This window comes from Coenobita brevimanus, chromosome 40, assembly GCF_032717465.1.
Source record: "Coenobita brevimanus isolate Jiangsu-jjx chromosome 40, ASM3271746v2, whole genome shotgun sequence".
NCBI lineage: Eukaryota > Metazoa > Arthropoda > Malacostraca > Decapoda > Coenobitidae > Coenobita > Coenobita brevimanus.
The window spans coordinates 55545848-55561089 of record NC_136993.1 but is presented as its reverse complement, the minus strand read 5'-3'; the positions used below and the strand labels follow the sequence as shown (position 1 = coordinate 55561089).

Here is a 15242-nt window from a genome sequence, read left to right as displayed (position 1 = left end):
GAGAAGCAGTATTTACTAGAAGTTTCCAGATGTTTCTCATACCGTACTTCCGTTACGAGTCAGAATTGCTAGTTGGCCTGTTGTTTTTGAGTGAGCTATTTTGTAAGCTGTACATTATATAGTGAGTAAAAGATGGAAGAAGAGCATAAGACAATATGGATCAGTTGGGTCAAGGATTGTGTGGGTAAAGTTGAAAGTTGGAATACAAATGTGGGCGATTGTGTGTGTGTATGCGCCAACGCAAGATCGTACTAGAAGAATGAGAGAAGAGTTCTGGACAAATGTAGAAGTGTGCATGGAAAAGTTTGGAAGGAATGAGAGAGTGTTTTTGATTGGTGATATGAATGGTAAAGTTGGGAATGCGAAGGTGGATGGAATAGTTGGTGAGTGGGGTGTGCCTGCTGAGATAGATGAGAATGGGAGTGCGTTAGTGGACATTTGTGCTGGGAGGGGGCTGGTGGTAGCCAATACCCTCTTCAGGCATAAAATGATCCACAGGTATACATGGCGAGTGATGAGAAGGGTGGGTGGTGAACTGAATGAAAGGAAGGCAATGATTGATTATGTGTGTGTGGATGAAAGGATGCGAAGATGTGTAATGGATGCAAGAGTTTATAGAGGTTGGGGGAGTGGACTTTCTGACCACTACTTGGTGGTGGCCAGAATCAAGGTCCAATTAGAATGGAGAAATAGAAGAAGAGAAAGACGAGAGGAAAGAGTAGTTGCAAGGAGAGTGGAAAGGTTACAAGAGGATGAGAAAAAGGCAGAGTAAAAGAGAGAAGTGGAGGAACGATTGTGCAAATATGAATGGGAGCAGATGGGAGACGTGGAAGGTGTGTGTAGCATATTTACAGAAGAAATATGTGCAGCATGTGATGTGGTGTGTGGAAGGAAGAGAAGACGGAGGGGGGTGCAAGGAACAGCGTGGTGGACTGAAGAGGTGAAACAGGCTGTGGCACAAAAGAAGAAAGCATACAATGAATGAATGAGAAATAGGGGCGTGGAAGAAGGTGAGAGGCGGAAGAGAGAGTTATATGTAGAAAGAAAGAGAGAGGTGAAAAGATTAGTAAGAGAGAGTAAGAAGAGAGTGGGTGAGGAATTTGGAAGGAATTTGAGTGTAAAGTGGAGGGACTGTAAGAAAATGTTCTGGAAAGAGGTGAAAAGAGTAAGACAGGGTGGAAGTGAAGTTAGCAGGGGAGTGAAAAATAAAAATGGTAGATTACTAGTGGAGAAGGGAGAAAAAGTGAGCAGATGGAGAGAACACTTTAAGGAATTGTTGAACGTAGAGGATGGAAGTAATGCGAGTATAAGTGGCTGGGGAATGGCTGGGAGAAGGAGGGAGGTGAGAAGACAGGAAGAAATCAGTAGGATAGAAGTTGTGGAAGCAATGAAGAAAGTTAAATCTGGGAAAGCCCCAGGAATTGATGGAGTGTGTGGTGAAATGCTGAAGCATGGAGGAGAGATAGTAGTAGAATGGATGTGGAAGATGTGCAGATTGGCCTGGGAGGAAGGTAGAGTCCCGGAGGATTGGAAGTCAGGTATAATTATTCCCTTGTACAAAGGAAAAGGGGAAAAAGAAGTGTGTGGTAATCATAAGGGCATTTGTCTTCTTAGTATAATAGGAAAAGTGTATGGTAGGATACTTATTGACAGAGTTAGAGAAAGAACAGATAAATTAGTTGGAGAAGAACAGGGAGGCTTTAGGAAGGGAAGAGGTTGTGTAGATCAGATATTCATTCTTAGATCTTTAGTGGAAAAGTTTCTAGAGAAGGGAAAGAAGTTGTATGCGGCTTTCATGGATTTGGAGAAAGCATATGTCAGGGTGGATAGACAAGGATTGTGGAAAGTGTTAAGAATATATGGAGTAGATGGGAAGTTGTTGAATGCTGTGAAGAGTATGTACGATGGTGCGAAGGCTGCAGTGCGTGTGGATGGTGAACTAAGCGAATTTTTCTCTTTGAAAGTTGGTTTGAAACAGGGATGTGTCATGTCTCCATGGTTGTTCAATCTGTACATGGATGGGGTAATAAAAGAGGTACAAGGTAGGGTAGTGGATGTTGGAGTGGCCCTGGTGAGAGAGGATAGTGTTTGGAAACTCCCTGTACTGTTGTTTGCAGATGATACTGTGTTGTTGAGTGAAGACGAAGGGGAGCTGCAAGGCTTGATGGATGAGTTTGGGAGAGTGTGTAAGAAACGGAATCTGAATGTGAATGTAGGGAAGAGTAAAGTGATGGTCTTTGAGAGAGGTGCAGTCAGTGAATGTACAGCGATGTTGGATGGTGAGGAATTGGAAAATGTGAGTACGTTTAAGTACTTGGGTAGTGTGATGAGTAAGGATGGAGGTTTGGAGGGTGAAGTGCTTGAAAGGGTACAGCAGGGAAGAAAGGTTGTTGGTTCTTTGAAAGCAGTGATAAGAAACAGGGAAGTGAGCATGGAAGTGAAAAAGTTACTACATGACAGTACTGTGATACCAACTCTAACGTACGGAAGTGAAGTTTGGACATTGTTGGAAGGACACAAGTCAAGAGTGAGAGCACTGGAAATGAGTTATTTAAGAGGAGCCTGTGGAGTCACATGGAGAGATAGGCTGACTAATGAGGATATAAAGGAACGTTGTGGTGTTGATGTGGATGTGATAGGGAGCGTTATGAGGAACACACTGAGGTGGTTTGGCCATGTGGAGAGGATGGAGGGTGAAAGACTGACGAAGAGAGTGTATGTGAGTGAGGTGGAGGGGGGAAGAGGGAGGGGGAGGCCGAGGATGAGATGGAGAGGTATATGAGAGAGGGGGGTGTGAGTTGGGAGCAGGGCAGTGAAATGGCTGGGGACAGGGCGACATGGAGGCGATTTGTTTGTGGCCACCCCAAACGGGATTGAGGCGTCTGGCAATAGATAGATAGATAGACATTATTTTTTTTTTTGCCCTTTTTCTCTATATTTTATTCATGTGATTGTTTCTTAAATTATGTAATTTAATTTAAATTTGTATGCTAAATAATTTAGTGTTATGGAGTGTAAGGAAATGCTGGCATGTTTTGGATGTCGCCGAGTTGGTAACTGGTGTAACCATTATTCCCTCGGGAATTTATGAGAACTGTGAGGAAGTGTAGAACACTCTAGAATACAGGAACTTTATATATGGATGGGGAAAAGCCTAGAGCAGTTCAGTCAGTTTTCAGTTCAGTTTGAGTGTAGTGCAGTGTCTGTGAATTTTGTGAAGTTGGTATGCAATAAGTGTAATTATATGGAAATAAAGACAGTGAACTTAAGGAGCCAGTGTGTGTGTGTGCGTGTGTGTGTGTGTGTGTGTGTGTGTGTGTTTACAACACCTCAGCTGGTCTTGTTGCACACCAAAAGGCTGCCTCTAGGAAGAACAAGTCACTGGACAACGTCCTTGTTATGCTGCACTACTGCTGTTGGAGCCTGTTGCAGTGTGGGACGGGAATGTAACAGTGGTGTCTGGAGTGTGGATATTTAGAAAGTGCTGCAGGGATTCTGATCATCGACATGGAGCAAGAAGGTGTACAGACCCAAGGCCAAGCAAGGCAAGAGGACGCATTGCTGGCTGCAATGATGAAGCTATTGCATGCACAAAGTGTACAATTACAAGCACAAAGTGTCCAACCTCAAGCACAGAATGAAGGACAGAAAGAACTCACAGAACAATTACAGCCACAACGTGAAGAACAAAAAGGACGTATGAACAACTTCAAGAGGTGATACAGGAGCAAAATAGGGTATTACAACTGAGGATGCAAGGACAGCTTTTTTTTTTTTTAATGAGAGGAAGAAGGAACCAAAGGCCATGAGCCCGCAATAACAGTTCCCTCCAAGAGAAAAACAAAGTACAATAAAAAGCCAAATTCAAGATCCGATCATTTTTAGATCCCTGGACACACTGCATTTGAAAGACTGGAGATCATAGACAGCAAGAAATACAGACAGAGGGAGACAGTTCCAGAGTTGACCTGTTGCATAAATGAAAAACTGGGAGTAACGGTTAACCCTTGCATTAGAGAGTTGGACAGGAAAGGGATGAGAGTTTGCAGCTAGACGGGTGTTACGCACCCATCGTAGAGGTGCAGGAATGCATGCAGACTGTTCAGAGGAGCAGTGACCATTAAAGTAGCGATAGAAAAGAGATAAAGATGCAACAGTGTGGCGAAGAGACAGAGGTTGAAGGGAGTCACTAAGAGGAGCAGAGTTAATGAGACGAAAAGCCTCTGACTCCACCCTATTGAGAAGAGCTGTATGTGGGGAGCCTCCCAACACATGAGAGTTGTACTCCACACAGGGGCAGATAAAACCCCTGTATAGATTCAACAATTGTGCAGGGGTAAAGAAAGAATGGAGTCGGCTTAGCACACCCAATCTCTTGGAAACAGATTTTACAAGAGGTGTAATATGATCTTTCGAGTAAATGAAACCCCAAACATGTTCAAGGATGATGCAGGATTAAGCTGAATATTATTAAACATTAGTGGGTATATCTGTGAAAGATTCTGTTGGGCTGATATGTGTAAGAACTGAGTCTTAGATGCATTAAAAACAACCAGATTATTTTTACCCTAGTCAGAGATACGAGCCAAGTCAGACATTAGGTGTGCCATAGCCTCATCCCTTGTTTGTTGAAGTAACTGCTGAGATGGGCGTTGCAGGAACCGAATGGAGAGGTGAAGGCTGGAGTCATCAGCATATGAATGGATAGGGTTAGATGTACGGCTGAGAAGGTCACTGATAAATAAAAGGAAGAGAGTTGGTGATAGGACAGAGCCCTGAGGAACACCACTGTTGATAGATATAGGAGAAGAATGATGATCGTCTACAACAGCGGCTATAGAACGACCAGAAAGGAAGCTAGCGATGAAGGCACAGATAGAAGGATAGAAACCGTAAGAGGGCAGTTTGGAAATTAAAGATTTATGCCAGACTCGATCGAAAGCCATTGAGATGTCAAGTGCAATGGCAAAGCTTTCGCCAAAGTCCCGAAAGGAGGATGACCAGGAGTCTGAAAGGTAGGTGAGAAGATCGCCAGTGGAGCGTCCTTGACGGAACCCCTACTGTTGATTAGAAAGAAGTTTATGACAGGAAAGATGCCTTAAAATTTTTTTATTGAGAATTGACTCGAAAACTTTTGAAATACAGGACATTAAAGCAATTGGACGATAATTGGAGGGTTGGGAGTTGTCACCCTTCTTTGGGACTGGCTGAATGAGAGCAAACTTCCAGCAAGAAGGAATGATACAAGTTGACAGACAAAGACGAAAGAGCTTGCCTAGGCAAGGTGTAAGCACAGAAGCACAGTTCTTGAGAACAGCAGGAGGGACTCCATCAGACTCTTATGCTTTCTTAGTATTGAGGCCAGTGATGGCAGAAAATACATCAGCTGAAGAAATTTTAATGTCAGCCATGAGGAGGTCAGAGGGGGGAAATGATGGAGGAACAGCACCGGAATTGTCTAAGGTGGAATTGGAGGAGAACGTCTGTGCAAAGAGATCTGCTTTATCAATAGAAGTAATAGCTACAGAACCATCAGAGTAGAAAAGAGGAGGGAAGGATGATGAGGTTAAGTTGTTAGAAAGGTTTTTGGCAAGGTGCCAGAAGGAGCGGGAAGAATTCGAGTTGGAGAGTTGAAAGCATTGAGTACGGGTGAAATTATTTTTAGCAGAGCGAAGAACAGACTTAGCACGATTCTGGGCAGAAACGTAAAGATGATGTGATTCAGGGGTGGGTTGGCTCCAGTACCTTTATGTAGGCCCTCTCCTTTTTGCAGACAGCATTAGAACAAGCGTGATTAAACCAAAGCTTTTTTGCGTTAGTTAAAGGATATGAGAAAGGGGTGTATCCTTCCATGCTAGAGAGAATAACCTCCGAAATGCGCAAGGCGCACTCAGATGGCTCCCGGTCATGGAAGTAATAATCATTCCAGGAAAAATCAAGGTTCAAGATGCTTTCATGGGGGAAATGAAGGAAGAACAGCAACAGCTTAAGAAGGAAGTAGATGCCAAGCTTGAGCAGCAGAAGTATGAGGTAAACAATAATGTGATGGAGTGCAGACTGCATGTAGATGACCAGTTCAAGCATGTAGACGCCATGTGAAGATAATTTGGGAGAGAATTGGGGCTGTAGAGAAATAATGCACTGCTGAGCCTCAGGTTAGTGTACAGGGAGCATATGAAAAAAATGGACAGTGTTTGGTGGATCTTGACGAATCCCAAGCATCTAAAAGTACCATTACAGGATTCAACTATCAGAATGCAGAAATTTTACGTCCTTGACTTAATTATGATGCCCCAGTTTTTAGGCTTGAAACCAGTGTAGTGCATGACTATAATGGGGGTCCAATTAACTCGAGGCATCCCATCGATGTATGGGTATGTCACAACATTTTGTCACAGCTAGACCCGTCGAAGTACTGGCACGTTGCGCAATTGCAAGGTTCATAATTTGCACAATTTTCAATTTTCGCACGTGATTTTTGGTACGTACACACGGGACACCTTCCTCTATTCCTCTATAAGATGCCAGGCAGGGGTAATGCCTTATCCCGCATGACCTTCCCTCCCCCCCACATGCCATTGTCTTAGCAATTCACCTGTTACCAGTGACCTGACCAATAAAGACATTCAGGGCCAGAGTGATTCCCTAATCGATGACAATGTGGAGGATAAACTTTACATAGCATTAGAGGAAGAAACAGTCAGAAATGATGAACAGGTAATGTCATCAAAAAAGGTTATGTATGTTGATGTGTTAGTGAGTGAAACAATGCTTATATTGCCTATATTACTGTTTGAAAACCAATATACTCTTGTACTACATATAAATTCGTTCCAAATAAATAAATAAATACCGTTTATGAGTGGTGTGGAATAGTTACCCTCCCATAGAACTCGTTTTCTTTGGAGCCAGCCTGATAGAAAACACAGTAAGGGAAGGAGGTACTGCTACCTGTATCGAGTATTATAAACCTCAAGTGGGCAATTTCTCTATGAATTTTCGATCTTTCTCACCATAAGCAGAGGTTTGAGCCAAAATTTTTTTTTTCCAAAATTGGTCGGGACTGGGGGGAAAATCGGTCGGGACATGACAGGTTAAAATGAAACCTCAGGAATTTGACAGTAGAGTATCTTGGGAAGCTTACTGTGCACAGTTTGAGTTACTTTCTGATCAGAGTGGTTGGGATGATAGGCCGAGGGCAGTGCAGCTTGCTACTAGCCTTAAGGGTGCCACAGTGGATATTCTGGGCCAGATGTCAGTAGAGGAGAGGAACTGTTATCACTCCTTAGTAGAAGTTCTGGAGCACAGATATGGACCATGTACCAGACTAAGGTTTACAGAGCAAGATCCCAGAGCCATGTACGGGCTCATGACCTGGAGAGTATGGCATACAAGGTGTACCCTGGAGCAACACCTAACCTGTTGGCTATACTTCTGAGGGACCAGTTCATTGATGCTCTTGATTATGCAGAGCTGAAAGTGCAAGTGAAACAGGCACATCCCAGAAGCATGCAAAAAGCATTAGCCATGGGTCTAGAATTTGAGTCCTACATCAGGTCTTGTACGTTCACTATTTAGGCATGTCATAGTGCAGGATTCAAGGCAAGAAAGGTGCAGGTATGTGAAGTGGAAAATTTTGGAGGATGGTGCTGGGACTGTGAAAAACCATGACATAGGAAAGAGGACTGTTATAAGTGGAACAAGGAACAGGAGAAGATCAATGGAAGTTGCTGGTATTGTGAGAAGCCGAGACTTCGAAAAGTGGACTGCAACAAGTGGAAGTGAGAACAGAAGATCAGATGAGGTTGCTGGTTCTCCGAGAAACTAGGACACAAGAAGGTGGATTGTTAGAAATGGAAAAAGGAGCAAGAACAGAACAGTGCAAGGAAACCCACGATTGCAACAAACTTGGACATGTGGTGAGGTGGGACACTTCAGCTATGAATGTTGAAATGAGAAGGATGAGGGCTAATTAGTAAAGGCTGGTGACAAGAGACAACAACCAGCCAGTTATTCCTAAGAAGCCCCACCACTGAGGAAATGAAGGAGAACCTTGATGGATAATGTGCAAGAAAACGGAAGAAGAGATGGCACACAGTTCAGTAGGAATGGGAATTTTGGCAAGAAATGCTGCTGTACTGCTGTGACAAGGCCAGCATCAGATGAAGAAGACCTGAAGAGGATGCAGATGAAGGATGCAGATTTCCAACCAGTGCTTGAATGATTGCAGTGGAGTACAGTGCAACCATCTTGGGAAGAGGTTTCTAGGTTTAGCCCTGCAACCAAGAGCTACTGGAGTGAGTGGGGCGTTCTTTGTTTGGACAGTGGGCTACTGGAGAATCAGTGGGAGACAGCCGATGGTTGCAGCAAGTACTGGCAACGGGTGGTTCTGAAGAAAATGAGGTCTGGGATCTTGGATGAGTCTCATAACCAGATCACTATTGGGCACCTGGGAGGGAAGAATACTCTAAGTCGGCTGCGACAGTGGTTCTACTGGACTAGCATACGTCAGGACGTTGAAGAGTGGTGACGGGCCTGAGATGTATGCTGTGCCAAGAAGGGAACCAAGAAACGTGGTTGTGCCCCTTTCCAGCTGCACCAAGTGAGTGCACCGATGGAAAGAGTCGCAGTGAACAATGCTGAACCTCTGCCACTCACTGCGGAAACCGGTATATATGTGTCGCCATGGACTACTTCACAACATGACCAGAAGCCTATGCAATCCCTGATCAAGAGGCTGTGACTGTTGCTCAGGTGTTGGTTGACCAGTTCTGTCAATTTGGGTTGCCACAAGAGCTACATTCAGACCAGGGTAGAAATTTCGAGTCTGCTGTATTCTGTGAGTGCTGCAAGTTACTGTAGATCAAGAAGACCAGGACAACCCCACTATGGCCACTGACAGATAGGATGGTGGAGAAATTCAACTGAACCCTGGGACAAGAACTGACCAAGTACTGCATACAGGGATGAACAGAATCGGACCAGAAATTACCCACATTGTTGATGGCATATCGGTCTGCAACCCATAAGTCTACAGGCTACACCTCTGCAAAACTGATGTTGAGACACGAATTATGCTTACCAGTTGACTTGTTAGTGGGAAGACCACCTGGCGAAGTGCTGTCTACAGACACCTCCAACTATGCGAAGCAGCGTCAGGAAAGGCTTGCTGAGATATATCATAAGGTGCAAGAAGCTCTGAAGTTTTTGAGTGAAGTGATGAAGTGCACGTATGATGCCAAGGCAAGCGAGAAGAGCTTTGGGGATTGTAACCAAGTTTGGTTATACAATCCTCAGCAAAAGAAGGGACAGTCACCGAAGCTGCAGAGCCCATGGAACGGGCCTTACACTGTGTTGGACCGCCTATTAGACGTAATGTAATGGATTTAGGGAGGCAGGAAATATTGCTCACAGGTCATATGCATGAACTGTCTGTGGCAATACCATGGACCAGGACAGTACAGCTGGGACAACTCCGTGGAATCATGCTCACCTGCAGCCAAGGATGTTGAGAAGGAACAAGGAGCTGAAGTGCAAGAGGATGGTGACGGTTTCCCAATAGAAGAAGTGCATCAGGAGGAAGATCAACACATTCCAGGAGGACTGGACTGTGTGGAAGAGCAGGGACGTCGTCAGAAGCGGCATAGAAGAAGACCTGATAAGTTGAAGGATTATTTTGGGTATAATTAGATGTTTCATTTGGATTTAGGATTATGTTTGTATACATTGTGTAGATCTGTCGGGACGACAAAGGACTAGTGAGGGGGCAGGGTTGAGAAGTAGGATTTACTAGTTTTCCGATGTTTCTCTTACCGTAGTTCCATTTCAAGTCAGAGTTGCTAGTTACCCTGCTGATTTTGAGAGAGTTATTTTGTAAGCTGTATATTAATTTTTTTGCTCCTTTTCTCTATAATGTTATATTTATGTGATTGTTTATTGAACTATGTAATTTAAGTATGTATGCTAAATAATTTAGAGTGTTATGCAGTGCAAGGAAATCCTGGCATGTTTTGGATGTCTCCGAGTTGATAACATTTATGACCATTACTCCCTTGGGAGTGCACGAGAACTGTGGAGAAGTGTAGAACACTCTATAATACAGGAAACTTATACTCGTACATGGATCGGGATGAGACTGGAGCAGTTCAGTAAGATTTTAGTTCAGTTTGAGTGTGGTGCAGTGTCAGTGAAGTTTGTGAAGTTGGTAAGCATTACGTGAAATTTTCTGAAAAATATAGACAGTAAACTTAAGAAGCCAGTGTTTATTTACAATGCATCAGCTGGCCTTGTTGCACATCAAAAGGCTGCCTCTAGGAAGAACAACTTCCTGGACAACGTCCTCTCTCTGCTGTTGGAGCCTGTGGCAGTGTGGGACGGGGATGTAACAGTATGTTTTTCAAACCTCACTTTCTCATGTATTCTCTTCAAGTATCTCTTGCACTTGAAGTGACTCTGAGTTCTTTATTAACAATTCTACTTGTCATTCCGCATTATAACTTATATGCACAATTATCTATCTATCTATCTATATACCTAGGCTGCTTCCCCAAGGAAAAGGGAGGTAGCCGAGACAGGACAACACACTCCCCATTTACTCATCCATTCAACCACATTCATTCGCATCTTAGCCCCAAAGGGGAGAAGGGACAGATCCTCATCGCACCACACAACACAAGGGTCAACTGCGCAGTGCAATCAGTGACATCCGCAGCAGGGCCCGACAGCAGAGCTGGTTTACCCCTGCCACATCATGATAAACCCATCCCCTTGCCCGCACCTGACCTGACTAGCTGATCAGACCAAATGTGGGAGAATATCCCCTCAGGGCTGCATCATCATTTATTCATTCATAACTTCTCTCCATTTATTTCTGTCATGCACAGCCACTCTTCATTGCCCAACAGACATCCCTCTCGCATCTAGCGCTCTCTTCACACTGTTTATATTCTTTTCAAAACTTTACTTAATAATGGCTATCAACACCAGTGTTTTGGTGTCCCTCCTGGTGTGGACCATGGACATTTCATAAGAAATTCTGCACTATTGTCTGACTTGCACGATGTGTGGGGCAAGTTCATGCAACCAAGGATCATTAACAGAACCTTTCCACGGTTTGTTATTTTTAACATTTTTGTATATAAACAAATGCACTAGTATATAAAACGTAACTGTGCAATGTTGCAGGTTTTAGTGTGCAGTTCTGGGGTCAGAATTAAATTTAGGTAAACACAAACATACATTGTTACATCATTTAACTCACCAGCCTAAGACAGTATTTATAAAATATTTTTGCTCTTCAGATAATCTTATTTACCTTAGGAGAGAGTTCTGAAGTAGAAGGGGTTGGTAATACCCATCAGCAATTATTTTCTCCAAGATTCGCTTCCGAAGTTGAATTTAATACTCTGGTGTTAGGGATAAATATATTAAAAAACGTGCTGCAGTGCTAAAGGTTTTAACTATCATTGTTCAGAACCATCGCAGCCCTAGTTGCACATATGATTTCTAGTCATCATCATAAACTGTCCACTATTGCCTGAACTAAAACTGTAACTTGTTAATACTGAACACTAAACCATAAAAAGAGTTTAACAATAGATTTTTTCTCTTACAGAAGATGAATAGAAGAAGAAATACAAATTAAATACCACAATAAATCCAAAATCAGACTACAAGTTACCTCAGTTCATAAATAAAGTAATGACTGAACTTGAATTTCACATGGTTAAAGCTTGGGAGGAAACAAGCCTGGGGAAGCGAAATCCAAACAAAAGCAGTTCAGGGAATATATGATTTATGATAGGTAGAAGTTGTGCAATATGCCAATGTGACAGACAAGTTATAAGCAGAACCAGATGCCCGTGTAGCATGGGGAAAGGCATGTAGAGGTGGTGCAATGAATACAACTTCATCTGAGCATTTCCAATAGAAGTATCTCTAAAATAATGCAAGGGGACAACATTCCTTCTTACCTGAAGGCGTGGTAGATCATTTATAATGACTGAGTTACTAATTATGCTTTTTGCTTTGTTTTGAATTTTCTCAAGTTGTTTTATTGTAACCGCTTCACATCCTCTGCACAAGTGAACAATATTCGTGCTGAGAACACACATGACACATAAATCATTGCTAACTTCTCGTCGGTGAAGAAGTTACGGACACTCTTCAATAATCTAAGTTTCTCTGAGGCGGTTTTAACAAATCATATATCCTGAGAAGTCCAACTGACAGTAGTGTTAAGCTTTCATTACTGTTCGAGATAGGAATATTGGTTGCATTAAACTTAATGTGGGAATCAGGCTAATGATGCAGTGTGAGTGAAAAGGATATACAACACTATTTATGTATTCCTGTGTGAGTGATATGTAACAAGAGTTTAGCATGGGAAATTAGCTTCCTTCATGAAAATGTGTTGTGGAATGGACGTATCACCGTAGTATTGCCTTACTTTGTCACTGAACAATGAAAATTACCTGCAAAATGACGAAATAATTGACAAAGTAAAAAATCTTAGGTTCCAGTGACTCAAATAGCTTAAACTTTCCCTAAAATAGAATACTAGAGTTGACCCGAAATCGATAGTCATTAAAATTGCCAGTCTAAGGCTTCTATGACTTACTCGTGGGTAAATAAAGTTGACAAATTAAACACAACAAAAAATGTCAGCACAAGAGGGTTAAGATGGACAGACTGCATTAGAATATATCATTCTCTATTTCTCATAAATTTTCCTGCAGAATGACGGTGATGCCTTGGGGTACAGCCTTCGTCGAGGAATTTAGACAGGCGGGATCACCGCTCTTCAAACGTGTGGCAGACCTGATGGCACCCGGGTTGGACACAGTTCAAGGACTCAGTCAGACACTTTATAAAAAGTAAGTACAGTACATTTTTTTTTTTTTTTTTTTAAATACTGGTTGGCGACCCATAGATAACACTCCTCTTCCACTCTGCCGGGGGAGTTCTCGTATGCTGTGGGGACGGCTTAGTGGAGGTTATGGTTATCTATTCTGCATCATTTATTTACTTACAACTCGCACAGTCGTACCCAAGCACACACCAGGAAATTGACCTTTCCTGAAGAGATCTCAGGTACTACCAGGTCAGTTTCTAGGTAAGCGCTTTAATGGGCCACCATTACTATCTACCAGCTTGTACAGTGTTTGACTGTAAGAAGTTTCACCCTGAGGATTTTCACCTTTTGCCTGATATTTATTTTGCTCATGAGAGTTTCCGAGCTGCAGGAGTTATACCGTACTATATATAATATTTCGTCACCTACAACATGTCAAGAATGAGAGCTGTGGAAGAGAATTATATGAGAGGAACATGTGGAGTTATGCTCTGAGACACAGAAAAATGAAGATTTAGACAGAACAAAAAATAAGAGACTGACAATGAAAGAGTAGGTGAGTGAGGAGGAGGAAGAACGGGAAGGGAGAGACCGAAATAAGGAGGAGGGATGAGGTTCAGAGGTGTAAGAGGGAGGTAAGTGTTAGTTGGAGAGAAGGCAGCCAAATGGTAGAGGGCAGGGTGAATTGCTAGCATCTCGTCTGTGGTGACCATTTGGAGGATTAAGGCGCCTGGCAATAACCAGAGAGATAGATATTTACCCATTCAATGCATGAGTTATTTCTTGAGCGACTAAAATCATGCGAAGGTTGCATGACTAATCCACCAAAATAGCCTTCATCACCATTAAGGTAAGCTTGAATCACCCATGAGAGGTCAAACACATGTATTTATGAGAAGAATGAAAACTAGCTGGTATATATGTTTTGGTAATAGCTGCACTGTGTAACATGCAGTCCAAAAAATCCAAGGAGGCTGGCTATTTTTTGATGAGAATAATTTTAGCTTTCTGGGAGCTTGTTTCGTATTTTTTTTAGCAGTGCTCGCGAAGCAAGAGCATTTTCTGTGTGTGTGTGTGTGTGTGTGTGTGTGTGTGTGTGTGTGTGTGTGTGTGTGTGTGTGTGTGTGTGTGTGAGCATGCTAACAAGTTAAACAAATGTTTTTATCCCATTTTACCTAATTTTCGTGAAATGATTAAAGGTAAACCAGGGGGTAAAGCATAAAAAAAATAAGAAATAAGTCAAAAGTGATATTCACAGGATAAGATCAAACAATGACCTCACCTTAATTAGTTTTTATCCAGTTTAGACCAAACTTAAGAGAACGGTTGAGGGTTAGGGCCAGAATGGAGTCATCTTTGAAAAAGAACCAGTCAAAAGTCAAGATATCAGGGCAAGGCAAAAGTTCCACCCGTGTGTGTTTAACAAAGTAACTCAAACAGTTTTGTTCCTTTGTTGTTTGTTGTTGTTGTTGATATTCGCCCACACTTGGTGGGACACCGGCAAACAGAGAGCACGCCAGAGATACGTAGAAAACAAAAAATAACTAGATAGAGGTCTTAGGACAAAGGCATAAAGTGAAGGCAGTTACCAAGGAGGGGGATAATCTCTCACAGTGTTTAGAAGCCTCTGGTAGGGCGTACTGACAACGACCCCAGCTGCATCAAAGAGATCATCACCAGTATGAAGAAAGCACGAAGGAAGGCGGTTGCCGGGCATTCTAGCAGGTAATGGCAGAGGGGTTCAACGAACCACGCATAGCAATAGAGGAACTGTTTGGGGTTGAAGCCAGCAACCTGGCGATAGCACAGGAACCCCAGGCAGAGATGCCAGATTTTGACTAGTCGGTACGGAAAGAGGAGAATATGAAGTGGCTGTTGTGTACCAGGCGGTCGAGCGTGAGCCTTACGCTTGGAAGTAGTGCTAGCCACCACCCAGAGAACTCGGGAGGCACAAGGGCGGAGCGGGCAAGTGATATCAATGAGGTCACTAGCCTCACTTGCAGTTGCATCCACCAGTTCATTTTCCCCATCTCAACATGCCCTGGGACCCAGTTATAAATCACTGAACCACCATGCCGTTGGATGAGGAAGGAAACTGTGTAGACAGTGGTGAGTAAGAACCGGTGGGATATGAGGGAGAGAGACTCCAGGCACTGAAGGGAGAAAAGTGAGTCAGTGTTTAAAACGACTCGCTGATGTCGGTGTCCATAGGCATGGCACAAGGCAATAAGAATTGCCACCAGCTCAGCCTGAAGGGCAGGTACACCCTTGGAGATGCACCAGGATTTGGTATGCATCCCAGAAACAAAAGCTGCCCCCGCTGAACCATCAGACGAGACTGAACCGTTGGCTTAATAGACTACTGAGGCTGTAGAGTTGAGAGCAGCGA

At 43.1% G+C, this 15242-nt stretch overlaps 1 protein-coding gene across 1 annotated transcript in view; it reads left to right on the top strand.

Moving 5' to 3' along the window:
* LOC145397116 (uncharacterized) overlaps positions 1-15242 on the top strand; it is a 289376-nt gene that overhangs the window by 235817 nt on the left and 38317 nt on the right. The window contains exons 8-9 of the mRNA XM_080270317.1: positions 12738-12875; positions 14740-14836. Coding sequence (XP_080126443.1) covers positions 12738-12875; positions 14740-14836 — 235 coding nt within the window. The remainder of the gene's footprint in view (positions 1-12737; positions 12876-14739; positions 14837-15242) is intronic.